Source organism: Podarcis erhardii (assembly GCF_964252035.2).
Source record: "Podarcis erhardii genome assembly, chromosome: 16".
Classification (NCBI taxonomy): domain Eukaryota; kingdom Metazoa; phylum Chordata; class Lepidosauria; order Squamata; family Lacertidae; genus Podarcis; species Podarcis erhardii.
In genome coordinates, this window is record NC_138514.1 from 10492154 (window position 1) to 10518954 (window position 26801).

The 26801-nt window shown below is 48.6% G+C and overlaps 1 protein-coding gene across 6 annotated transcripts in view; it reads right to left on the reverse strand.

Annotated features, from left to right (window-relative positions):
* Nucleotides 1–478: 478 nt before the first annotated feature.
* Nucleotides 479–26801, reverse strand: part of ROBO3 (roundabout guidance receptor 3) — a 334276-nt gene continuing 307953 nt past the window's right edge. For 2 of the 6 annotated variants that reach the window (XM_081843249.1, XM_081843254.1), the window contains exons 12-28: nucleotides 21222–21388; nucleotides 20284–20405; nucleotides 18946–19162; nucleotides 17832–17956; nucleotides 16847–17018; nucleotides 15602–15796; nucleotides 13403–13426; nucleotides 13240–13282; nucleotides 10682–10839; nucleotides 9338–9613; nucleotides 8185–8332; nucleotides 6509–6736; nucleotides 5823–6004; nucleotides 5026–5133; nucleotides 4228–4410; nucleotides 3204–3358; nucleotides 479–1004 (exon numbers count right to left, since the gene is read on the reverse strand). In XM_081843249.1, the coding sequence (XP_081699375.1) occupies nucleotides 993–1004; nucleotides 3204–3358; nucleotides 4228–4410; nucleotides 5026–5133; nucleotides 5823–6004; nucleotides 6509–6736; nucleotides 8185–8332; nucleotides 9338–9613; nucleotides 10682–10839; nucleotides 13240–13282; nucleotides 13403–13426; nucleotides 15602–15796; nucleotides 16847–17018; nucleotides 17832–17956; nucleotides 18946–19162; nucleotides 20284–20405; nucleotides 21222–21388 (2515 nt within the window). In that variant the 3' untranslated portion in view covers nucleotides 479–992. The remainder of the gene's footprint in view (nucleotides 1005–3203; nucleotides 3359–4227; nucleotides 4411–5025; nucleotides 5134–5822; nucleotides 6005–6508; nucleotides 6737–8184; nucleotides 8333–9337; nucleotides 9614–10681; nucleotides 10840–13239; nucleotides 13283–13402; nucleotides 13427–15601; nucleotides 15797–16846; nucleotides 17019–17831; nucleotides 17957–18945; nucleotides 19163–20283; nucleotides 20406–21221; nucleotides 21389–26801) is intronic. The other 4 variants (XM_081843251.1, XM_081843250.1, XM_081843253.1 and 1 more) reach the window with 4 other exon arrangements.

Here is a 26801-nt window from a genome sequence, read left to right on the forward strand (position 1 = left end):
CAGGAATCAGGGTGTTTTTACATGAGTAGAATGTCTCCTTTTATTTAAAATGCATCTATCGGTTATTTGTGGGGCATAGGAATTGGTTCGTTTTGTTTTTCAAAATATAGTCTGGCCCACCACAAGGTCTGAGGGACAGTGGACTGGCCCCCTGCTGAAAAAGTCTGCTGACCCCTGGCGGAGAAGGAGTCCACCTGGAAATTGACATAGCTTTGCCAATTCCAGATGATGGCCACTTCAGTTAGTTAAGATATAACACAGAGTGCTCACGCAGTGTTCACACCCCAAGAAGGCAGGTTGCTCCAATTTCCTATTGAACTTATCTGCGTAGAACTGGCTTTTCAAAGGTGGCTGAGATAGGCAAGCTACCTGCCTTATGCAAAGAAGCTTTGCACAGGCTCTGCTCCAAGTCCTTTGTGCACCAACAGGATGAGATGCTTTGCACCGGAGGAACGAAAGGAAAGAGAACTCTGAGAGATCCAGGTTAACAAACAGCTTTATTGGTCATTTTACAAAAGGATTCATTAGCTACCAAAGAAACACCTGCTGCCCTCTGCCATGTGGCCAGCAGGACTGAGCACCTGGGCAATATCTGAGCATGTGCTTGGTGGGATGGGCTGCTCTCATTGCCCACCCTTAGCAGGATGGTGGAAGGCAAAGCCCCTTCCCCACTGCCTCCTCCCGTCCCCTCTCCCATCGGACCCAAACCCTCCAGTTGCAGAAATGCCAATGTTTCCAAAAGCAGGCCCTCCGAGGCCCAAGACTCGACTGTCCCTTTTGCCACGATTTATAAATACAGCTTCCTTGGCTCCCAGGGACTGCCAACCTCCAGGGAACAAACTTATTTACAAAGGGGCCGCCAGGTCATGCAGCTTCTTTAGAGGGATCATAAATTAGAAGCACAGAAACACCCCCCGCTTCCCGGCCCAAAGTCTGCGGCTGCCAATTCCTTCGAAGGCCTCGCTTTCCCCCCCGCTGACTTCCATCTGGTTTCATCTCTTTTCCTGAAAGCAGAAAGAGAGGGAGGGGGTGGTATCAGCAAGATCTGCCTCTGCTCTTCATTTGCCTTCCATCCTTCCCGTAGGACAGTGTTTCTCAAACTTGAGTCCCCAGCTGCTGTTGGACTACAGCTCCCATTATCGCTGACCACTGGTCTTGCTCACTAGGGATGATGGGAGCTGTAGTTCAAAAACAGCTGGAGACCCAAGCATGAGAAACACTGCCGTGGGTCATAAGAACACAAGATCCGGCCAATGGCTGGATCCGGCCAATGGCTCATAGAATCATAGAATCATAGAGTTGGAAGAGACCACAAGGGCCATCGAGTCCAACCCCCTGCCAAGCAGGAAACACCATCAGAGCACTCCTGACATATGGTTGTCAAGCCTCTGCTTAAAGACCTCCAAAGAAGGAGACTCCACCACACTCCTTGGCAGCAAATTCCACTGTCGAACAGCTCTTACTGTCAGGAAGTTCTTCCTAATGTTTAGGTGGAATCTTCTTTCTTGTAGTTTGGATCCATTGCTCCGTGTCCGCTTCTCTGGAGCAGCAGAAAACAACCTTTCTCTCTCCTCTATGTGACATCCTTTTATATATTTGAACATGGCTATCATATCACCCCTTAACCTCCTCTTCTCCAGGCTAAACATGCCCAGCTCCCTTAGCTGTTCCTCATAAGGCATCGTTTCCAGGCCTTGGACCATTTTGGTTGCCCTCCTCTGGACACGTTCCAGTTTGTCAGTGTCATCTAGACCCATAGCTGTCAACCCCCCCCCCCTTTTAAGGGAAATTCCCTTATTCCAAATAGGATTCCTCGCAAGAAAAGGGAAAAGTTGACAACTAGGTCTAGATCATCACCCTGTTTTCATAGTGTCCAACCTGATGCCTGTGGGCAGGGGTGTAGTGTGAGGGGGCCCAGGGGGACTGTAACCCTGGATGCATGTGTGCAAACCAGGCACCCCCATGCAGGGATCCCTGTCCCACCCTTACTGCCGCTACCTGTCAGTTTGCATTTCTTAGTGTAGAAAGTATTGATCTTATGTGTAGAGATCTTTCCTATTCTACTTAATTCAAGAAGGTTCTGGGAGCTTCTCTGTGTGAAAGAAGTAAGCAGAAAGTTCATGATGTTTGGGTTATTCCTTCAGAGAAGCCGAGTACAGCTGGCTTCAATTGGTTCTCTTATCTCTTCTTTCATGGTCATGCTGACTATAATAGTAAGGCCAGAAGGAGCCTGGGTTTCACTCTTTCTATCTCTCTATCCTTCTGGTGTGGTGTTCTGTATCTAGTAAGCTTAGTGTTAAGGTTTAATTATATTGTAAGTTTAAATCAAGTCTGCTGCAACTGGATTTCTTATGGACAGGGCCAATCCTGAATGTATTGGATTTGTGACCATTATGCTCATTTTCCTTCAGTAGCTGTAAAGCTCTGCTGGATGAAATATTAATTGCATCTGGTCTATTTTTTGGGAATCCTGCAACGTATTTAAGTTTTTACTCTGTTAACTAGATAGATAGATAGATAGATAGATTCTTTATTGTCATTACACAAGTGCAACATTGCACAAGTGCAACGAAATTGGATGCCATCCCTTAACTATACATTGGAGTTCTACTCAGCCTAGCCTGGTCTTGTTACCATGTCATCCCTGGGGCCCTTGCTGAATGGCCGCCCTGCATCGAGGTTGATGCACCCACCAAGGGCTGAGTTGGTCAGCCAGTCTCCACCCTGTATGGGTAAGTGGGCAGCCCTGTGGACCCTCTGTGCCCTGCGCCCACCCAGCGGCATCAGCGGCAAAGGCTGGGCTGGCACGGTGGGTTTTCTTCACCCTCTGTGCCCTGCTTCTGGGCACTGGCAAATGATGCAATGCCTCTGCCTACAGGAAGCCCTAGCAGGGCTCTCCCCTCCTGCAGTTACCAGAAACTGCTACTCAGAAGCATTACTGCCTACAACCATGAAGGAAGGGCATAGCCATCATGTGGCTAGTAGCCACAGACAGACAATTTGATTCAGGACAAAGCTAACTGTCTTTTAAAGACATCCATGCTGGTGTCCATCACTGTCTTTGGGGGTCTCGGCACCTGGGCTGGTGCCAGGCCAGTGTCAACCCATCTCCCAGAACTGGCACCCTCCACCCGTCGCCAGGCCAGGTGCCTTAACGCAAAAGATTATTTTTAAAACATCCAAAGGAAGTGCTGTCAAATCACCTCGCTGCGATCCCCTGTTGTCCGGCTGCGTCCTGACCCATGACCTCTAGATCCTGTTGACCCCTTGGAGGAAGAACTTCCTGTTGTGGAGCAGTTGCTTGACACCTGGCTTCTGGAGAGAAAGCTGGGCTTGCTGTACGGGATGATTTCCTCCTCTGCCAGCACACACAGAGAGCGAGAGAGAGAGAGTAGAAACAACAACAGCGAAAGCAGGTGGTTAGTCTTGCAAGCTCTGGCTTCACCCAGACTTGGCTGCCGTTTTGCACTCCGCACAGCCTGTGCATTGACAGAAGGGCAGGCAGGTTAAAAGAGGCAGCTTTTGTTTCTGTTCAAAATAACAGCGATCTTACAATACCAAGGGAGGGTTTTATGTCAGGCCGGGTGTCAGAAGCAGGTCAGCAATAACTCACAAGGTGTCAGTGAAGTTAACTCTTTATTCAAGGAAACAAAACAGCTCAGGCCTAGTGAGCACAGCAGCCGTTCCCAGTAGGTCTTGCCCTGATGAGGGAGTTGTGAGGACTGAAGGCCCCTGCCTTCCCATAGCTGACTAAGCCTCCTCCTCCTGCCCTGGGTCCTTCCCAAGCAATCTGAGACTCAATCAATGCGTCTGTCTCTCCCCTGCCCTCTTCATACCTCTTCTGGTCCTGGGAGGCCAGGGAGGGGGGAAGGGGAATTGGTCACAGCAAGAAAGGAAGCAGCCTTCCTGAACTCTGCCTCTTGGTCTCCCTCCTCTCTAGCCTCTGAATCAGGACTGCTCTCTGGCCCAGCCTCTTCCTGCTCACAAAACCCTGCTACCGCTTCTGAGACCTCCTCCTCCCAATCGTCTCCCTCCTCTCTCTCTGACCACTCATTGCCATCCCACCACCAATCCCCTGGCTCTGAGCCTCCTTCCCTTCGGGGTTCCCCAGTTGGTGCCTCCCACCAGTCCTCTGCATCTAGCCAGACCATGACACTTTATGGAGGCAGAAATTCAACCTAGAGTACAGGAAGCCAGGGAAGCCATTATTACTGGGGTTGGCATTACCATCCCGGTGCTGGTGATAGTGCTGTCCTGGCACTGTGCGATGGACAGCTCTCCGCTCCAGGGCCGAGGAAGCATTCAAGTTCTTCTCCAGAGAGGAAGGGTCACAGTCCAGTCGCAGGGCGCCGTCTGGAGCAGCGGTGCCGAGGTCTTCGGCGGGAGGCGGCAAGGGCGGCGGCGGGAGGTCTGTGAGCAGAACCAAGGGGGAAGTACTGTCAGTCTCCACCTTCCCCAAGATTTCCATAGGCACCTGTTGCATGTATTTAAGCTGTACCTTCACAGCTATAAGACTGGCACCCATTGCTTAAAGACAGGAAATCTGAGAGTCTTACAATGCTGAATCACAACCAGGAGTATTTGTTTTATAATTTAAAAAAAAAATCAATTTATTTTAAGCAACTGAAACAATACTCCCTTCTGGATTCGGGTAGGTAGCTGTGTTGATCTGACGCAGTAGAAATATATATATATAAAATAAAAAAATTGTCCAGTAGCACCTTAGAGACCAACTAAGTTTGTTCTTGGTATGAGTTTCCGTGTGCATGGACATGAAAATTCATTCCAAGAACAAACATAGCTGGTCTCTAAGGTGCTACTGGACAACACACACACACACACACACACACACACACACACACACACATATCGAATATTCCCTTCTGTTTGTCTCATACTACAGAGAAAGATGGGAAACAACTCTAAAAATCTATGGAAATAGACAGGAAATTAAGAGGAAGGAGGGAACCCTAGAAGGATGGAAGAATTGGGCAACCTCAGGGGCCAGGGCACAGCCACACCTACCTCCCTGCTTCTTCTCTCGACGGTAGTGGCTGGACTTGGATTTCTTCTTGCTTTTTGCTTTCTGTCCTGGAGGGAGAGGCATGTCTGCTAGGCTGGGGTGAAGTTTGCCTGTCGGTAAAAGCCCAATACCAGAGTGAGACTCTTCAGCCAGCGACCTGCTCTGTCCCACCCAACCTCAGCCCTGCGACATGTGTTCCTGTGGCTGCTAAGGAAGCTCAGAACCATTTCCTGCTAAAAGCAGAAGGGGGCATGACTTAATCGTTCCTTATATTTCTGTCCTACCCTTCCTCCAAGGAGCTCATGGCAATGCATATGGTTCCAGTCCCTCCCATTTCATCTTCACAGCAACCCTGTGAAGCAGGCCAGGCTTAGAGATGGCTAACCCCTGTGAGCTTCATGGCTAAGAGGGGACAAGAACCCATGTCCTCTTCAGTCTTGCTCTCCACTTGGAGAAGAAGAGATTTCTTATTAAAGAAGGTATGAGGAACTCCCATCATCCCAGATCAATGGCCATATTGGTTGGGGCTGATGGGAGCTGGAGTCCCACAACATCTAAAGGCCTGTGGGCTCCTCCTCCCTGTCTTAAAGGAATTAAATGCAAGGGCAATCAGCTCCAGAGATGTTCTGAATATCCCAGCTGCAGTGAATTGGTCCCGAGGGAAAGCCTCTCAAACCCGGCACTGTAAGGCCACAGACTCTCTGGTTAGAGACATCAAGGAGGTGGCCAATCCCTCCATTTCTCTGTGCCTAATACACCACATTGCCCCTCAGAAGAGGGTTGAAGAAGATGCACCCACCTATTCCCGGAGAGTCAACGTTCTCTGCACTGTGCGCCGGCGTCTGGCTCAGGTTGCGCCGATGACCTTGCCTGGGAGTGATGCCTTCGGGTCCCTCTTCAGGCATGTTGAGATTTGGGTTGGACTGGGTCAAAGGAGGACTCGAGGCTTTGGGTAATGGCCCTGAGCCATTGGGTAGCCGCCTTGAACGCAGAAAGCAACACATTAAGCTGAGAGGACAAGCCCCAGTGGGAGCAGATAAGAGGTGGGGAGACCAGCTGGGCATAAACCAGAATTCTGCATCATGGCCCCCATTCTGCACCAACAAAAGCTGAATTTTGGTTATCTGAATGATGTCATACTCACTCCCACCATGAGGACCAGAAACCTCCTTTCTTGTTTTTACAAGGCTGAGGTTGTTAAGGATGCCGAATTCTCTGCTCAGTACAAAATTGCACAGTAGGATCTAAGAGTACAAACTGCCCTGGCTTATGTTTCCTACTTCTATGCTCTAATACCATCCATTCTACAACTTCTCTCTGTTTAGATCACCTTCCTGATCAAATATGTGTGCCCAGGAAGGACAATTAGGCTCCGATATGCACTTTACTCTGCAAGGTGTGGATTGGAACAGTTTGTATCGGAACTGACAAAGAACGAATTCCCCCAAGCACCCCAGTTTTTCCAAGTCCCTGAGTGAATCATACCTGGGCAGGTGTGGGATCTCAAAGTGATGCAGCCTGGGGATATCTTCAGACGCTCTCATCTCCTCCCGGGGTGAGGGGGTCAGCGTGGCTGTGGACTGCTGGCCATAGGAATTTGCAGGAGAGGAGGCTTCTCCACGAGGTGGTGGCGGAGGACATTCCTCTTCCTGGATGTTCTCCATCAGGTAGGTCCTTTCTGGCAGGGGTGGGCACCACTCCTCCACCTCTGAACTACAAAAAGTGAGTGAGCTAGACATTTTGGGCAGTGACACGCTGCGCTCCCAATCCCTGAAATCATCCTAAGGAGAACAAGGCTCCATAACATCTAGAGGGGGCATGTAACCATGGGCGTGGAAGCTTTTTTCCAATCTTGGAGCCAGTGACACTAAAGCAAAATGGAAGTTTGTTTGTTTGTTTGTTCGTTCATTCATTCATTCATTCATTCACCATTCATTCATTGTTTTTGCCCAAGTTGCTCAGAGGTACATTGGTCCTTCTCACCTCACTTTTTACTTTCATAATAACCCTTGGGAATTAGGTTAGGCTGAGCAAATGACTAGGCTGAGCTTGGCCAATGAGCTTCATGCCTAAATGAGGGTTTGAATCCAGACTTCCCCATCCTAGTTTGATGCACTAACTCGGGAATGGGGAACCTGTAACCCTCCAGATCTTGTTGGATTACAACTTCCATTGTCCTTGATTATTGGCCAATGCGTCTGGGATTGGATTCTAAGGTCTCCCTTCAATGAAGTCAGCAATTGCATTGAAACATCTGTCTGGAACCTAAGTCCAAAAACATCTGGAGGAACCCAGGTTCCCCACCTACCCCTACTCTAACTAAAACACCACACTGGCTGTGAGCCAATATGGTGTTGGGGTTAAGAAAAAATGAGTGGGTGGTGCTGTGGTCTAAATCACTGAGCCTCTTGATTAGAATCCCAATGATGGGGTGAGCTCCCTTTGCTCTGTCCCAGCTCCTGTCAACCTAGCAGTTCAAATGCATATCAGTGCAAGTAGATAAACAGGTACCACTGCAGCAGGAAGGTAAATGGCGTTTCCATGTGCTCTGGAACTCGTCATGATATCACATCGCACCAGAAGCAGTTTAGTCATGCTGGCCACATGACCCGGAACGCTGTCTGTGGACAAATGCCAGCTCCCTCGGCCTCAAAGCGAGATGAGTGCTGCAACCCTATAGTCGCCTTTGACTAGACTTAACCCTCCACCTAGTGGTTAAGAGTGTTGGACTAAGACCTGGGAGACCAGAGTTCACATCCCCACTCAGTGATGAAGCTTACTGGGTGACCTTGAACCAGTCACAGTCAGTCTACCCTGCCTCCCAAGGTTTTTGCAAGGATAAGACGGGAAAGGGAGGAATCATGTATGCCACTTTGAGCTCCTTGAAGGAAAGGTTGGATATATATATTAAATATGCTCTGATTGACTTGCTCCAGTTACTAACCTGGCGTCCTAGACCAGCTGCAGTTTCCAAACACTCTTCAAAGGCAGCAGTTTACAGCAGAGCGCATTAGAGCACATTATAGGAATGTGCTGGCCCGATACCAGTTGGAGCTCCAACTAATTGTGAACATGTTTCCCAGATCAAAACCAGTTCCATTTCCAAGGGAAACATGGCAGTGAAAGGACGTGGTCTCTTCTGCCCTTCTTTTGTTGCTTACCTGACTTCTAGCTCCTCGTCTTCCTCCTCCTCCACATACTGGCTCAGTTCACTGGCAGATGGAGGTGGGGGAAGCACTTCTGTCCAGTTGAGGGATGGTGTTTTCACTGGTTTCCCCATGGACTTCTGTTTCCCAGGCTTAGCAACTACTGAAGAGAAACAGAGCTCAGAGACGGGACCCTCCGGCACAGCAGAGGATGAAATTGCTTTATTTAACAAAAAAACTCCAACAACTCTCTAGCAGTAGAATGGCATGCACATTTACTCTACAAATATCTACATTGGCTCCAGGTACATTTCCAAGCACAGTTCAAAGTGTTGGTGCTGACCTTTCAAGCCTTAAACGGCCTCGGCCCAGTATACCTGAAGGAGCGTCTCCACCTTCATCGTTCAGTCCAAACATTGAGGTCCAGCTCCGAGGACCTTGTGGCGGTTTCCTCCCTGAGATAAGTGAGGTTACAGGGAACCAGGCAGAGGGCCTTCTCAGTGGTGGTGCTTGCCCTGTTGGATGCCCTCCCATCAGATGTCAAGGAAATAAACAACTATCTGACTTTTAGAAGACATCTGAAGGCAGCCCTGTTTAGGGAAGTTTTTAATGTCTGATGTTTTATCATGTTTTTAATATTCTGTTGGAAGCCACCCAGCGTGGCTTCCAGGGGTATAAATAATAAATTATTGTTATTATTATTATTCAGAAACAAGTCCCCAATGACACTAAAAGCTCATTTTCTTGTTGCTGTCAGATGAGCCTTGCCAACTCGGGGGATGCTAGTGACTTAGCTAGGATAAAAGGCTTTAGGCAGACCCTTAGTACCCTGGACCTAAGCTGTTCAGGGCTTTGTAAATTAATTCATCCCTGTCAACCTGATCTCTCTCCGTGATCTTTTCCCATTAACTAATTTCCGAGCTAAATATTGTTGGGGCATTTCCTGTTTCGCTTGAGCTGTGTTGCAACATGCTATGCATGTTTACAATGCCCTATCATTAACCACGGTGATAAAATCACCATCGGACTTTCCATACACTAGAAGATTCTTCTGCAAGATGCACTAGCGGGTTCCATTTCTAGGCAGGTGACACCAATGGAACTTGAAAACATAATTCCCAGGGAGATGAGAAGAGTGCCCAGTTTCTCGTATGCTTAAGGTCCTTACCACTCTCAGCTCTGACCCGTTCGGGTTGGGCATACTGGATGCTGGGCAGCCCAGGTTGGCCGTTCCACTGGCTCTCCTCTTCATCAGGTGAGTGTAGATGTGCTGCCCCGTATGGTACCACGGGCGTGGTGGCATATGGGGTGGTGTGCTGGGAAAAGGCCCCATTGAACGTCCTCATGTCGTCGCTGGCAGGATCGATGGTGCTGTAAATGGGCCCATCGGACACCCCTGTTCCAAACTTCTCCGTCTGAGCAATGTAATTGGAAATCCCAGCATCTGCGAACGAGGGAGACCCATTGAGACCTTGCTTAACCAAACCTTCTGGTTCAGCCACAACAGATTCCATGTGCCTTAATTTGAATGACCTCTGTGATTTGTGGGCTTGGAGAACTACCACTAATCCAGGCTTGTGGGGAGGGGGAAGAAGAACAAGGGATTGATGCCACTGCTGCCCCCCTCCCAATAAACCTTGGCTCCCCTCCCCTCCTGCCAAGGTCACAACCTGCAAAGCCTGCTTTCGTTGTCTCAACAACTTCCTATTTTGCGCAAACCTAAAGGCTAAGCCTCTCACTGGAGTCTGTTGGCCTTTCCAACCCGATAATGCTCAAATTCCGTATCTGCCAACCACAAATGTTTCTCTTGGGCTTGTCAGTTCTGGGAATGGGTGAATTTGTCAATTTCAGTTTCAGCCTCAAGTTTCACATTTTTCCAAACTTACATTCCGTTTGTGCCATATCCACATCAGCTTGTGGTTGTTGTTTTTTAAAAAAGAAACATTTTGGGGTGAATTTCTCCTGATATATACATGCATTTTGACTGTTGTATCCATTTTTGCAAGCAATCCCCTCCCGCAATGTAGTTTTGCACATTATTTTCTCCGACAGATGCATCTTTATATTACTGTTCTTGCAATATTTACTAAATCTCTATACCAACCTTCACCGAAAGATCACACAAAACACAGCACAAAAATACAAAATGAGAACACAAAATTCACAATAAAACAAGAACAAAAGCTAACCAATAACCTCCCCCCCCCCAACACATTGAAAAGGCCATAGAATATTCAGACCAAGGCCTGATTACTGAGAAATGGTTTTGCCTGTCCCCTACCGATATGCAATGAAAACACCAGGCAAGCTTTTGGGTTGCAGAAGTGTATCACTAAATTCAGAAGCCTGCAACATTTGGGAGGCTAGCTGTCTTTGATTAGGATTTCTGAAGATGTGAAGTAGAGGTAGGTTCGCATTCAAATCTGAACCAGGAGAATTTCCCCCACATCCCATGCCGACTCTACCCTGGGCATCTTTCCTTATGGAGATGATGGGGTGGTAAAAGGCTTACCGTTGTAATATCTCTCGGTGGCATTGTGGTTTCCTGTGCAGCAGTTCGCCCCAGGATCCTTTGCCTTCCCGTTCCGCATCAGGTTGGGGGCTGGCCACGAATCTGCCAGCCACGGGTAGCTCGAGGCACTAGTGGCCATGGCTAGCATGCCAGGCCTACTGGAGGAGAGCCATGGAAAACAGGGTTATTTGGTTGTGCAAGTTAGTAGGTGGTTTGGGTGAGGGCTAACGCCCGATTCTCTCTCTCCCCACCCCTCACCGCCAAAGAGTATATCAAGTTTGTGAGCCATATTCTTTTAGATAATGCAAGTGTGGCCTAGTGGTTAGAGTGCTAGACTAGGAGCCAAGAGGCCAGGGTTCAGATCCCCACTCAGCCATGAAGCCCACGGGGTCTCCCAGTCTAGCCTGCTTCACAGGGTTGCTGGAAGGAGAAAACAGGGAGAGAGAGGACCATGAACATTGAGCTTGCTGGAGGAAAGGTGGGATATGCATGGAATAATAATTATGAAGTGTATGTTGCGGCAGGTTGCATTCTAGAAGAGGTATCCTATATGTGCGGCATAAAAATTATTATTATTAGTGCTTACACTAATAAATACACAAAATCTATTATTGGAGTTGTGTCGGCTTAAGCTATTTTATTTTGTTGTAGTAGTTCTTCTGTTTGCTTGCCATACTTTATAGCTAAGGAAGAAGTAGAGAGTTGCTTTCTTTATGTTGTTCTTAATGTAGTCTTAACACAATAAAAAAATTCCTTCCAGTAGTCCTAATATGTAGTCTTAATATGGTTATCGAGTTCTGATGTTTGAACAGGTTTACTTATGCATTTCTGGGCATAAGTAATGGTGGTTATCAGGTTCTTACGTGTTGCTGCTTTGTCATGAATATTCAAAACTCCTTAAGGGATTTACTTACAGGTGTTTAGAGCAGGGTTGGGCAACCTGTGGCCCTCCAGATGTTGTGGGACTCCAACTCTCATCAGCCCCAGCCAGCCTGGCCAATAGTCACAGGTGGCAGGAGTTGGGAGTCCAGCGACATCTGCCATTAAGTCCCTTATCCCTGGTTTGGAGTGATGTTGAAGTTGTGTAATATTTGTAGTATGCAATTCTTTGCGTAAAAGATTAATGCAGTTGCATTAAAAGGGGGAGATGGAGCTTCTGAGACGCTGATTCCCCCTTGCAGCTTTTGTCTCTACTTGCAAAACTGCAGACTGGGAGCACCATTTAAGCTGACCTAGACTGTGCAGACAACATGCACGGAAACCACATGACCTCCCCCAAAGAATCCTGGGAACTGTAGTTTGTTAAGTCAGTGTCGTAACTGGGGTGGGGGTGGGAGGGCTAGCTGGATTTTTTGCCCTGGGTGAAGCCTCCAGAGGGGTGCCATTGAGGCTCTCAGCCTCTGTGTATGTACATAAATGCATGCTGGGGTGTGTGTGCCAAACTGGGTCTTTGACCCAGGTAAAATAAAGCTTAGTTTCACCCCTGGTTAAGGGTGGCAGGAAGTGTAGCTCATTGAGAGGCAATCTACAGGTACCATGATTCTTTGGGGGAATGCATGTGGTATGTGGCTAAAGTCAATCTGAACATTTCATAGAATCATAGAATCATAGAGTTGGAAGAGACCACAAGGGCCATCGAGTCCAACCCCCTGCCAAGCAGGAAACACCATCAGAGCACTCCTTACATACGGTTGTCAAGCCTCTGCTTAAAGACCTCCAAAGAAGGAGACTCCACCACACTCCTTGGCAGCAAATTCCACTGTCGAACAGCTCTTACTGTCAGGAAGTTCTTCCTAATGTTTAGGTGGAATCTTCTTTCTTGTAGTTTGGAACCATTGCTCCGTGTCCGCTTCTCTGGAGCAGCAGAAAACAACCTTTCTCCCTCCTCTATGTGACATCCTTTTATATATTTGGACATGGCTATCATATCACCCCTTAACCTCCTCTTCTCCAGGCTAAACATGCCCAGCTCCCTTAGCCGTTCTTCATAAGGCATCGTTTCCAGGCCTTTGACCATTTTGGTTGCCCTCCTCTGGACACGTTCCAGTTTGTCAGTGTCCTTCTTGAACTGTGGTTTAATGCTGTGGTTCTAGTTCATGTGATTTACAGTATTTTTCGCTCCATAAGACGCACTAGTTTTTAGAGGGGGAATGCAAGGGAAAAAAATTCTTTAAAGGGAGCACTGAGCAGAGCTTGTATGCATTCCAGGCTCTGCTTAGCACTCCCTTTCACGAGCCGCGTGGAGCATGTGTGCGGTGCTTGCAGGCTTTTCCCCGAGGAAGGAGAAGGGCAGCCCGTCACTGAGCGATCCTTCTTACTGTTCTGGCTTCTGGGATAGCCGCACAGCCTGCATTCGCTCCATAAGACGCGCACACACATTTCCCCTTACTTTTTATGAGGGAAAAAGTGCATCTTATAGAGCGAAAAATATGGTACGTAGCTCAGATCAACTGGGGACAGGGAGGCCCGTATGGCATGAACTTTGACCACCAAGGAGCCGGTATTAGGGAGACGGAGGGAGGGAATCATCAATGCCAAGTGGGGGTCTCTGAACTCACCTGCCATTGCCACGTGCCGGCCCATCCGCATGGGGGAAAGAGACTGAAAGAGAGGGGACCACACAAAGTCAGAGACGCTTCCGTGAAGAACGAAGGCAAGGGCTGGGTTGGCGGAACTGGTGGGGAGCAATGTAATGGGGGGGGCGAGGAAAAAAAGCCTTACCTGCTGGCGTGTACGCAAAGGAAGCTGCAAAGAGAAGCAAGCAGAAAGTGAGGTGGCTCAGAGCAAGTTGCGTTTGTGGCAGGCAGATGGGGGGCAGGGAGCCTAAGGCAGATCGGGGGGTTGGCTGGTGGAGGATGCGCAGTTCGGTGGCAGAGCACATGCTTTGCATGCAGAATGTCAAGCACTCAAATCCCCAGCATCTCTGGTTATAAGGGATCTTGGGGAGCAGCTGAGGGGAAAGGCATTCTCTGTCTGAGGTTCTGCAGAGCTGCTGCCAGCCAGAACGGAGAGCAGTGGGATAGATGGGCAAGGAGCCTGACCCTGAGCTGCAGCCTGGGCCTGGGCTCTGACCCCACCTTATGGGTCTACTGTATGAACCAGCTCAAACTTCTGGAGTCTGTTCCCTCTGAACCTGCCCTCTGCCCCCAAAGATCCAACTCCCTCCATGCTGGGAAACCACATGCCTATGTTGGACCAGTAAGAAATCCTCAGGGAGTCCTCAGAGACGGGGAGGTGGCAGTGCCAGGCTCTCCCCATAGAGGCCCGTCTGGTGCCAATGCAACGCAACTCTATTTTCATCACCAGGTTAAGATTTCCCTCTGCTCCCAAACATTTGATGGTGTTGGATTGGCTGCTTCAGTATAAAATATTATTTGTAATTCAGTCACATGCTGGTATTTTAATAGAATGATGTGGTTTTTAATATAGTTTTGGCCATTTTTTGACCCTTCTCTATGCTTTAAAGTTGTAAATTGTCTAGACACCATTTTGTGATGCACAACACAGGGAATAATAGTAATAATAATGATGATGATGATAATAATAATAATAATAATAATAATAATAATAATAATAATGTATTATTATGGTCAAAGACCCGTTCAAGACAACACAGGGAAATGAAGAAACACAGCTCACATAACTCTGCAATTATATAGAACTTCCCAAAGATAAAATGTAAAGATAAGACATTTATATTCCACCAAGGGTCCATTTCAAAATTATGCACAAGTCCAATACGGAATGTCTCAGCTGCAGAACACACAGCTGTGTCTGCATCAGCCTTCACAGGATGAGCAAAGAGCCTTTTCAAGTTTATGGAGCTGATTTACCTCCTTGTGCATGTGTTTTACCGTTTTATCATTCCAATGTGGGCTGACTGGAGGAAGACATTCGAAACAGAGATTTGCATCCAGCGATCTTGTCGTCGGAATCTGCTTGGGATTTTCACACAGCTGGGGCACTGTGGTTTGAGTGATTGGGAGCAATGCTATAAAACTCCGGTTGATGTGGATAGGGCCCCCCTCCCCCGGTCTGTGGATTATTTTTTAGCAACAAGTATATTTGTAGAAGAGGGACTAGGGTAGCGCTGTGGGTAAAACCTCAGTGCCTAGGACTTGCCGATCGCATGGTCAGCGGTTCGAATCCCCGCGGCGGGGTGAGCTCCCGTCTTTCGGTCCCAGCTCCTGCCCACCTAGCAGTTTGAAAGCACCCCTAAGTGCAAGCAGATAAATAGGTACCGCTTTATAGCGGGAAGGTAAACGGCATTTCCATGTGCTGCCCTGGTGCTGGCTCGCCAGAGCAGCTTCGTCACACTGGCCACGTGACCCGGAAGTGTCTCCGGACAGCGCTGGCCCTCGGCCTCTTAAGTGAGATGGGCGCACAACCCTAGAGTCGGACACAACTGGCCCGTACGGGCAGGGGTACCTTTACCTTTTTATTTGTAGAAATTATTTTCTCTTTATTGAATGAGTGGACATTTGGACGGAACTTTGGTTTTGAGACCTCCCATATTGCCCTTGTACATGATTTTGGTATTGCACACCTTATGTAAAAACTATATTTAAAAAAACGGGACACTTAGTGGAATATAAATGTCTTCTCCTTACATTTTGTCCTTGGAAAGTTCTATATAATTACATACAAAATTATGTGAGCCGTGTTACTGTTTTGCATCAGGCTGCTAAGAAATTTAGTAATGATAAGTCTGAGCCAGAAGACTGACCGCCCCTTTAAGGTCTTCTGCTCCTCAAGGCTGAGCCTAGGAGGGGCGATCTGGACCTGGAGATGTTGCTGGTTCTTATAGATGCCTTGTGAGCATTTGGTCCAAGTCAAGACAGGACCTTTTATAAGGCAGTTCTTAGGCAGCCAACCCATATCCCCTGGGGAGGAGGCAGAATGCAGCCTTGCCCATCTCACCTGTGTAGTGACTCAGTTCCTTTCTCTTTTTTCTGCGACAGTAGATCCACACACTGAAGCACATGAGGATGACCCAGCAGGCCCCGCCAATGCCGGCGATGAAGGCCGGCTGCTTCACCACATCCGTGATCTGTTCTGCAAGGCTCACGCTGTCCCCGTTGCTCACAGGCACTGTGTCCTGGTCCGGCAAGGGCTCTGCAGCACACACAGCAGGCAAAAGCAACCACAGAAGAGAGGAGATGAAAGTAGCTTGAGCTACGTAGGCTGTCCCCAAAAGCGGGAAACCAGGCAGAGGCTCGTGTGACCGAACGCTCCTCTGTTACGAAAAGGCAAAACGTTCCCTACGCATAGAGAGTTAGCATGTCAAAGAAGAACCCCCATCCCTGACTTGCTAGTTTTCTACAAGCAAGGAGATGTTTTGTGTGGAGGAACACTTGATTGCATAAGCCCCCACACGCAGCCTGAAGCAGTGCAGACCTGGCCCTCCAGCTGTTTTTGGACTACAACTCCCATCATCCCTAGCTAACAGGACCAGTGGCCAAAATTGTAAAACATTAGACATTAAATTTTTTCCAATACAGGTTTTCTCCTTTTTCCAATCTTAAGTTTAATTCTTCACATTTCCAAATCATGTCTTCTCAAAAGTAAGTCCCACTGTGTTCAGTGGAGTTACTCAAGTTAAGTGGATATTGGATCACTGCCTTAATCCTACTGAGCCTAATCTTTATGACAGCACTGTCAACCTCCAAAACTCTGTGTGTGTGTGTTACACATTTTAAAGTGTACTTTGTGACCACTTAGAAAAGACTTTTTTTACTTTCAACTACCAGCTACTAAAACTTTGCACAGCATGAACACAATTTTCAGTAACACGGCTTCCACAGATTCAACTTTAAGAGCAAAACCTGAAATTTAAACTTACAATCTGTAAATGGCATACTGGAATAGTTTATTGGATCAATCCATCACCGTGGCAGTTGGCTTCTGAGTCTGAAATACTTTTGGCATCCATTTTTGAAACTGCCACGGGTGAGCCTTAGATGGGAGGAATCAATGTTCTACAACATCAGTTTCATAAATTGGGCACCACAATCAGGAAGTCCTGTTCCCATTATGGTGGCACCACAGATGTGGAAGGAACATGTTTCTGCAGTTGACTTCAGCGAATGGGCATGGCCACGCTGGAAGAGAATTATTATCTTATTATCTCATTTCGACATTTGGGAAGGAGCCTTAAGTACTCACTGATCTGTATGGTCACTGGGGCGCTCCTCACTCCAATGCCTGCGCTGGTGACTGCTGCCACCTCTGTGCGGTAGATCATCCCTGGCACCAGGCCCAGCACGACTGTCGAGTGCACTGTGCCATCCACTGTCTTATTGATGTGGTAACGAGACTCATTTCCCAGGCACCAAACCTGCCATGGAAGGAGAAGAACTGTTATGGTAAAAAGCTAAAGGTAAAGGACCCCTGGACAGTTAAGTCCAGTCAAAGGCGACTATGGGGTTGCAACGCTCCAAGATGAGCTTTCAGGCCGAGGGAGCCGGCGTTTGTCCACAGATGGCTTTCTGGGTCATGTGACCAGCATGACTAAACCACTTCTGGCGCAACAACACTGTGACGGAAGCCAGAGTGCATGGAAATGCCATTTACCTTCCCGCCGCCGTGGTACCTGCTTATCTACTTGCACCGGCCTGCTTTTGAACTGCTAGGTTGGCAGGAGCTGGAACAGAGCAATGGGAGCTCACCCCGTCGCGGGAATTCGAACCGCCAACCTTCTGATTGGCAAGCACAAGAGGCTCGGTGGTTTAGACCACAATGCCACCCGTATCCTGAACTGTTATGACCAATGGCTGAAGGGACACACTGTAGCAAATCTATTGCCTTTTAAACAGGCGTGTGTGTGTTTTGTTGTGTTTGCTTGTTACTATGAAATGTATTTTTTTTATATATTGCATTTTATATTTTATATTGTATTGTATATATACAATATATATATATTATATTTATATTGTAAACTGCCCTAGGACCCTCGGTACAGAAATTTAATAAACAAACAAACAAATAATAAATTAAAAACGTCCCATGGCTGTTTCCCAGCACCCACTGCAGCTCTTTGCTATGGCTAGACCTGCCCAGCTCCAAATCCTTCAGACCAACCTTCTAATCTCTGGGGCTAATCTTAAATTTCAGAGGTTCCCCAAGGATATTCTGAGAATGGCAGCCTTACCCTGTAATCCTGGATGATCCCATTTTGTTCTCCGGGTGGAGGTGGTTCCCAGGATATGCTGATGCTGGTGCTGTTGCTGGTCCCCACTGTGACTACAGTTACCGCCTGAGGAGGAGCACTGGGGGCTGGGCGAGACAGGATAAAATGAGTTTATTGCTCAGAGGAAGGGCTACATGGCATCTGGCGGCTGCCAACTCTGTGTTCTGGAATGCTGCAAAGCTATGCCAGGGCATGCTGAGTTACAGGCAAGGCAAGGAAAAGCCACTAGGCATTTGCCCTACAAAGCTTAACTTTCAGAACACTGCGCATGGAAACAGATTTTTATAGGCACCTAGGAAGCTGCCTTATATCATGTCAGACCTTCTGTTCCAGGAGAGACCAGAGGAGAGGGACAGAATTGTGTAACTGGCTTCATTGGCACACCCAAACTCACCATCACCCCATCACCATCCTGGAACTGAAGCCACTGCTGGGAAACTAGGTCCCCCATCCCCTGTTGGCAGATCCTGAATGTATCCATTTAGCTCAGTCTTGTTTACCTGGAGATGCCAGGGGTGGAGCCTTGCATGCAGAAAGCTGGTGAGTTACAGACAGTCCTTGAGGCAGGAGTGGGGAACCTCCAGACTCCTGCTAACCCCATCCAGCATAGCCAATGGTCAAGGATGATGGGGGGCTGTGGACCGACAACATCTACAGGGCTACAGATCTCCAGTCCTTTACTTAAGGAGAAAGCCCTTAAGAGTATAATACTAATATAGGGAGTGCCCAACAGAGCAGGCATACACACAATGGCTCTGCCTAGTCTACAGACATCAGGCCCGTTAGCATGGGGAAGAGAAGTCAATACAGTCACACCTCGGGTTACAGACGCTTCAGGTTGTGTTTTTTTCAGGTTGCAGACCGCCGAAACCCGGAAGTACAGGAATGGGTTACTTCCGGGTTTTGGCGGTCGCACATGTGCAGAATCACTAAATTGCACTTTGCGCATGCGCATAAGTGCCGAATCACATTTGGAAATCACATTTGGAAATGGTCCATGAACAAAAAGTTAGTTTTTGGGGGGAGGCTGAACTGGAGCCTAGAGGCTCACACTTCCCTGCCTTTCCACATCTACCTTCTTCCGGGGTGCGCACCAGCAGCACCTCGCTGTCCATGCCCTGGAACTCATCAAAATATGGGCGGATTTTGACCTCGTACTCCTGGCCTTTGCGCAGCTCGACTAAGACGGTGCTCCGTTCAGCAGGGGACTTCACATCCTGCACGAGCCAGGCACTGTTTTTGGGCCGGTACATCACTCGGTAGCCTTGGATGAACTGAGCCTGGCGGTCCACCTGGAAGAAGACAAACCGTTAGCCGCTTGCGCATGGTGTCCATTTCCAGAAAAGGCCAAATCAAAATGGGTCCAGCTTCTTGCCTGCTGAAGCTCCCATTTATTCTCTCTGCTTCCAAACCTCTTCCTGCTGGTTCTGCTGCCCTTCCCCAAACTTTTTTCTGCTCCCTCCCTCTTCTTGCTTGCTTTTGCCAGCACTGTGGGTAAAAGCCTCAGTGCCTAGGGCTTGCCGATCGAAAGGTCGGCGGTTCGAATCCCCGCGGCGGGGTGCGCTCCCGTTGCTCGGTCCCAGCGCCTGCCAACCTAGCAGTTCGAAAGCACCCCCGGGTGCAAGTAGATAAATAGGGACCGCTTACTAGCGGGAAGGTAAACGGCATTTCCGTGTGCGGCTCTGGCTCACCAGAGCAGCGATGTCACGCTGGCCACGTGACCCGGAAGTGTCTCCGGACAGCGCTGGCCCCCGGCCTCTTGAGTGAGATGGGTGCACAACCCTAGAGTCTGTCAAGACTGGCCCGTACGGGCAGGGGTACCTTTACCTTTACTATTATAATATCTCTTTTGCACCAACCTTGTACTCTCCCTTTCTCTAAAACCTTTATACATCACCCTAAGCCCTTTAATGCAACAACCTGACCTCTATCGACTAGGGCTGGCTATACCGAGAAGCAGCATGAAGATGTTGCTTTCAGGCTTCAAAAGGACAGTTTTCTTTTGCTCTGGTCTTCCCTTCACTGGAAAAAAACCCTTCATGCCAAAGAATGGGCAGGGTGCTATTGTGACTTTCAGCAAAGGTCAGCAAAGTTATTCACATAAGAAAGACCCCTTTGGATCCGGCCACAAACCTATGTAGCACAGTGCCCTCTTCTCCTCAGTGGTCAGTCAGATGCCCCTAGGAAGCCAATAAGGGCAAGAGTCATCTCTTGTTATTGTTCCCCTAGCAACTGATATTCAGAGCTACACAGCCTCTGGATCTGAATTTAACATCCAGCCTTTGTGACTGGTAACCATTGTCTAATCCCCATTGAAAGCCACCACCTCTGCCTAACCCATTCACAAAGTTGCCCTTTGCTTACACAGGTTGTGCCATTTCAAGGAAGGATCAGTGATGCTGCCGGTACTCACAGTCCAGGTCACTTGAATGGTGGTGGAGGTGAGGACAACAGGATCCTGGAGCTGCACCACAACTTCACCAAGCTCCTTTTGCACCTGCCGGTGATCCACCCCTTGCCTGGTAGGACTTACATCTGCCAAAGCATATAGGAAGTGAGTCCAAGGCAGTCCATGGCACAACGTTTCATCTGTATTGAGGAATGTGGTCTTGGCAAGGGTTTGGGGACTTGTTATACTCTCAGAAAACCCCATACCGCTTTGTTGTTAAGTGCAACCTGATGGCTAGGTGATAAACAGAAGTGTGGCTGTCTTGTAACCCCACTGCGTGCTGCCTTAATTTCTATGTGAGAAAGGTGGTATGTGGACTGATAAAGGGAGCCATAAACCAGGCACAGGCAAACTTGGCCATCCAGATGTTTTGGGACTACAACTCCCATCATCCCTAGCTAACAGGGCCAGTGGTCAGGGATAAGGGGAACTGTAGTCTCAAAACATCTGAAGGGCTGAGTTTGCCCATGCCTGCCATAGACCAAGGCTGCATTCCTAACTGTGTCTACTCAGATGTAAGTTCCATTCAGTTCAATGGGGTTTGTTCCCAGATAAGTGCTAGATTGCAGCCTCAAGCGGGAAGTGAGCTAGTTGGGAAGTGTGGGACACAGTTTGGGAACCCCAGATCTATAGGGATCTATCTTCAGGGTTTCAGGCAGAGCTCTCTTTCCCAGCCCTACCTGAAGATGCTAGTGATTGAACCTGAGCCCTTCTGCAAGCAAAGCAGATGTTCTATCCCTGAGCTCTGTCCCTTCCCTGTTTGCAGAGGGGATGCCTCTGTAAACAGAGTCTGATGAGTGGTCTAATGTTTTCCTAAATGTCCCTACTGTAGAATGATGTGAGATGCAAATGCCAAGCTGTTCCTATTGCCGCTCCAGCAGGTCAGCACCTGGGAATCTCACCTTGCGTACGAACCGGCTCCGAGACAGGGCTAGGGTCGCTGAGCCCATAGGCGTTGACAGCCCGTATCAAGAAGAGGTAAATGGTGTTGGGGTTCAAGCCGCTGACCGTGTGCTTCTCCATTTTCACGTTGTCTGCTACTGTCTGCCAGGTGCTGCCGGAAGACTGACTGCAACAGAACAGAGTTGCAAAAGGAAGAAGGGGAGTCCCCAAGGGCAATGGCTCAGCTTTGACTCCTGTACTACCTGGGAAGGGGGAGCCCAGAAAGGGGGAGCTCTTTTAAGTCTAAGGCCCCATCCCCTTATGGGTCATTTTCTGAGTGGCAATGATGGGCACAGGATCATAAGCAACCAGGTACACAGAAAGCAATGCACATTTTTACCTTTGCATAGAAGGCTAGTTTCTACATATGGGGACACTGGCCTTAGCAGCAGTACATGGGAAACCGATCTAGGGGGTCTTAGTGGACCACAAGCTTAACATGAGTCAACAGTAGCAGGGACACAGCAGGGGATGTGGCCTCTAAGCCATTGTGAGCCCTGGCTCTTTTTTGTATCCTTAAATACTGAATTACAGGGAAGGAAGAGGGTGCAGCGGGCACTGTCAAAAGGACTGTCCAGAGTTTTCAAAATCTGGAATTCAATGGGGCCCGGGCTAATGGGGTACTGGCTCAACTTTGGAAGTAAACAGGAATTCGGTCCTAAGCCAAATCTATTCATGCGGAAATATATTTAAACATCTCCCCTTTGAACCCTTCTGTGCTGCTTCCAGGATGTAAAATTTCCTGTGACCCATAATTGATGTTTGTGTGTGTTTGAGTGTGTGTATGTGCAAGAGAGAGAGAGAGAGAGAGAGAGAGAGAGAGAGAGAGAGAGAGAGATAGCAATGTGCCCTCATTGCAAGACTAGGGTCTGTGTCCAGCAAGGGACTGAGACACAACAATGCAATGATATGTTCTACAGTAGCTGCCGGATGTGGTTGCCCAAACAAGTATTTCTGTCCCACACTCCATTCCACCAAATTGGGCAGGAGTGAATGAATGAATGAATGTGGTGGTGATGGTGATGATGATGATGATAAACCAACGCTGAGTATTATCTGCCCAATACTGATGGGGATGCAATTTCCCCCCCATTCCTGCTTTTCAGATCAATAATTTGATGAGCAGATGGAACAATAACACCCACTGACCTCAGATGATCTACCTGGATCAGCTGGGAGAGAGAGAGCTGTGCACATGTGTCCTGAGTGTTTTGTGGTCACAGTCACATTTGGCCACATCTTTTGCTAGCATGCACCCCCCCCCAAGGGTTGGCAAAGGGTGAGTATGTCCCTCAGGGCAAAAGAAGGGTGGCCACCCCTGTTCTACAGAAATATCCAAGTCTTTGCATAGACTTGAGACATGCTTGCCAGCACCTTGCCCTTTAAGTAGGCCCCAATCCCCACTGCCAAGCACTAACCAGGCAATGGCCCCTGAGCAGGCCGTATCTGGACACCACCTGGAGGATCCAGCTGGGCTAGAAAGAGCAGAAGAGTCTGCCATATACTGAGTCAGGCATATACTGAGTCTGCCATATACCTGAGTCAGATCTATCTTGCTCAGTACTACCTACACTGGCTGGCAGCAGCTCTCCAGGGTTCCAGGCTGAGACTCACTCCCAGCCCTTCCTGGAGGTGCTGGGGGTTGAACTTGGGAACATCTGCATTCAAGGCAGATGTTCCACCGCTGAGCATGGAGATGGGTTGGGGCTCACACATTCATTCTGCAGGGCCTCGGCCTGAATGAAGGATGTGGAAACCGGGAGGTTATTAAAAGCCCCTGAGAGGGGAAAGTGGGACAGTGGAAGCCCAGCAGATTGGTTGAGCTTCCACAGAAGGCAGGGTAGCTCACCCTTACTCCGTTGCCATCTCCAGACTCTCTGCCTAAACTTCACTGGCTGGTGTCAAGGAGGGAATAGCTGCATTCTAGGTCCCCACTGCCCCCTTTCTCCTCAGGGAGACATATGAGCCCTAGACTTGAGCCTGCTAAAGCCAGCTGCATGAAAGTCAGGCACCCTAGGAGAGGAGGATGGTACTTATTCTTGAGAGTAATCTGGGGAATGGGTGCAAGCAGGCCTGAGAATAAATAATTTTTTATTTATGCCCCGCCCTTCCTGGTTCAGAAAACTGGGCTCAGGGCAGCTAACAACAAATTTAAAACACTTAAACGATGCAACAAAAAACAGCATAAAATACAGTATAAAACATGAATAACAATAAATTCAGAATTCAAAAATCAATTTAGGGGGGAAATCCATCCAATAAACATTAGATGATCACCAGGGCTAGCTGGCTAAATTAGTCCTATTTGGGCCAGCGAGGAGACCAGGGGAGAATTAGCTGTGGGATCCCAGAGCAGGTAATCTTCATAAAAAGGGGAGGTGGAGGAAAGGAAGGGGAATAAAAGATCAGGCTAAGTTCAGATTGAAAGCCAGGTGGTATAGCTCTGTCTTATAGGCCCTGCGGAAGGAAGTTAAATCTTGCAGGGCCCTGGTCTCATGGGACAGAGCATTCCACCAGGTCGGAGCCATCACTGAGAAGGCCCTGGCCCTGGTGGAGGATAATTAGGGGCAAGGTCCTTTAACCTATGATTTTCATGGACCTTAAGGTCCTCTGCAGGGCATACCAGGAGAAGCTGCAGACCTGAAAATAATGCATACTTTCAGCTGACCAGACCTGAGCCGGTGTCTTCCTTGACCCCTCAGTCAGTTGTGGGTCTGACTGAACCTCCTCCCCACCCCCATTTCAATGGGCCTCTTCCCCTGGGGCACAACTCATGTGTACAGTCCGATTTGTGAGCCTGAGGACACAGATGCAAGCCCATGTTGAAGATGCCCTGCTGCTCCCTAACTCAGCATCTCCATGCCTCTGCACGCACATCCGCGGGCACAAGCACACACTTGCAATCAGCCCTGGTGATTTACTGCGCAGCCCAGCTGCCTCCATGTTTGCAGAATTTCCTACTGCAAACTGACATCTCTCGGCCACCTGCGCTCCCCGCAAATCTCCTCCGGCTCCAGAGCAGATGGCTCCAAGGTAGAGGCCACAAGCCATGTGGGTGGGTGGGTGGGTGGGAAATAGTTTGGTCTCTGTCATGTGGCACCTTAGCAACTCAGCTGCAGGGATAAAGAATTTGAGTATGGGGTCTTTTGCTGGTGTGCTGCAGGGGAGGGGGATGACAAACAGAAGCTGAATGCGGATTCGGCAGCAGTGACCCTACTGCCCAGGAATATGCTGAAAGCGAAGCATTTACGCAGCTGTGCAGATCTGCTCCCCTGACCTCTAAAAACCCAGCTCGAGACAGACTTGGTTGAGCTGATGAATCAGGGGCAGGAGATTTGGTCCTTTACGACTGCAAAGCCCTTCCTTACTCTAGCCAGATCCGGAAATTGCTGTACTCTGAGAACAGAAGAGGGCTACCTGCCCTGCTCTCCCTGGGTTGTTTATGGGTCAGCATCTTTCTCTAGGGAACTGCAAACTCCACCCAATAAAGAAAACAACTCCATTACTGTTTATAGGAGCACATGTCCCAGGAGGAAAGAGGTGAGTGAAAAGCCTCTGGTTTTGCAAGAGGGCTGCAGAATCTCAATGCACTCCAAAGCTCTGATTCACACCTTGGATGTGCAGATGGGATTCAGGGGAGCTGTTACCTGAGCAAAATGGACTGGGCCGTGGGGCCCTGGCTCTGTGTGCCTGAGGCAGGCATTTCCAAGTCTCCAAGGCACCTTCATCAAGTGACCTGCAGCAATTGCAGGATTCTAAGGGCTTGCTGATCGGAAGGTTGGTGGTTCGAATCCCCGTGACGGGGTGAGCTCCCGTTGCTCAGTCCCTGCTCCTGCCAACCTAGCAGTTTGAAAGCACGTCAAAGTGCAAGTAGATAAATAGGTACCGCTCTAGCGGGAAGGTAAATGGCGTTTCCGTGCGCTGCTCTGGTTTGCCAGAAGCAGCTTAATCATGCTGGCCACATGACCCGGAAGCTGTATGCCGGCTCCCTTGGCCAGTAAAGCGAGATGAGCGCCACATACCCAGAGTCGGCCACGACTGGACCTAACGTCAGGGGTCCCTTTACCTTTACCTTTAAGCTACTGTCAGCTATTAAGGCAGAAGTGATGAGGTTTTTTCCCTAGTCTAAGGGCCAAAATACAGTGGACGCTCGGGTTGCGAACGTGATCCATGCGGGATGCACGTTTGCAACCCGCAGTGTTTGCAACCCACATCTGCACATGCACAGGTTGCGATTCGGTGCTTCTGCGCATGCGCAAGGTGTGATTTAGTGCTTCTGTGCATGTACGACCGCCAAAACCTGGAAGTAACCCGTTCTGGTACTTCCGGGTTTCGGCGGTCCACAACCCGAAAAAACGCAACCTGAAGCGGCTGTAAGCCGAGGTATGACTGTACTTTGTGCAGAGCCTTCTAGGGGAGCACATGACAATGGTGGATTTAGCCAGAAGCAAAACAGACAGGACTCCTACCTCTGTAGAAAGGAACACATTATTGCACAAGCAACCCTAATCCAGATGCATGCACATTTATTTAGGGTGGCTTCTGCAGCGATGTCAGGATCACACAGGCAGTGGAGCCACTTCCTGCCTTTTGTGCAACGCAACCAGCTTCAGCAGGAGAGTCCCAGAGGGACATTTTGAGAAAGAGAGATTGTTTAGGAGCTATGATTGGGAAAGGAAATGCAGCAAAAACCCGCACAGCGTGGGTTACACACTATATATGGTAAATGAGAGTTGTTGGTTTGACCTGGACATCCGCAATGAGAATTCCAATTCTTGCACAACCTGACAGCAGGGCAAGCAGCAAGCATGGTAGAGTCTTCCTTTTTTAATCCCACATTTACAACACAAACAATATGCTCTGTTTTTGCCAACCAGAGGTGTCAAGGATTCTGACTACGTAATACTCATGTTATGCTAGTGGCAGTGGCTACCAGACCAACAGAATGCATTGAAGTGATCTGCCCATCAACTAAACCAGGGTTAGAGATGTTGGAGAAAACAGAAAATGAAGAGGAAATTGTCAATGCCGGACATTCCTTACATTTCTATAATCAATAAGTATTCGCTGTTGTTGATGACAGATCCTCCCCCCCCCCGAACAAAAATTACAGCATGTTTCCCTCACATTGAAATGAATGGTGTGGCAATAATGACACCATTAGTTACATTCAATTTACATACATAATTTTATTACATTGAACAGAGGGCAACAAGACAAATAATTTAATATATAGCAGAAGCTGAACTGCAGAAAAATGGAAACATTTCTGATTGCACAAAGGCAGTTTGGAACTGCTGGCTTCTTACACTACATGCCTGGCTGGGGAGGGGAATGACCTGAAGAGTGGGAAGGTGCAGTTTTCATACCCATTGCAATGTGGGGCCGGCCATGGGAGTCCAGCTCAGCATTGTGATGGAGATGAAATTCTTCCCCTCCCTGCTCCTCAGATAATCTGAAGAAGAGGGAAGGGGCAATAAGACAACCACAGACCCAAGAGCTGATCTGCATGCTCAATGCATACAGGATGAGGTCTAACC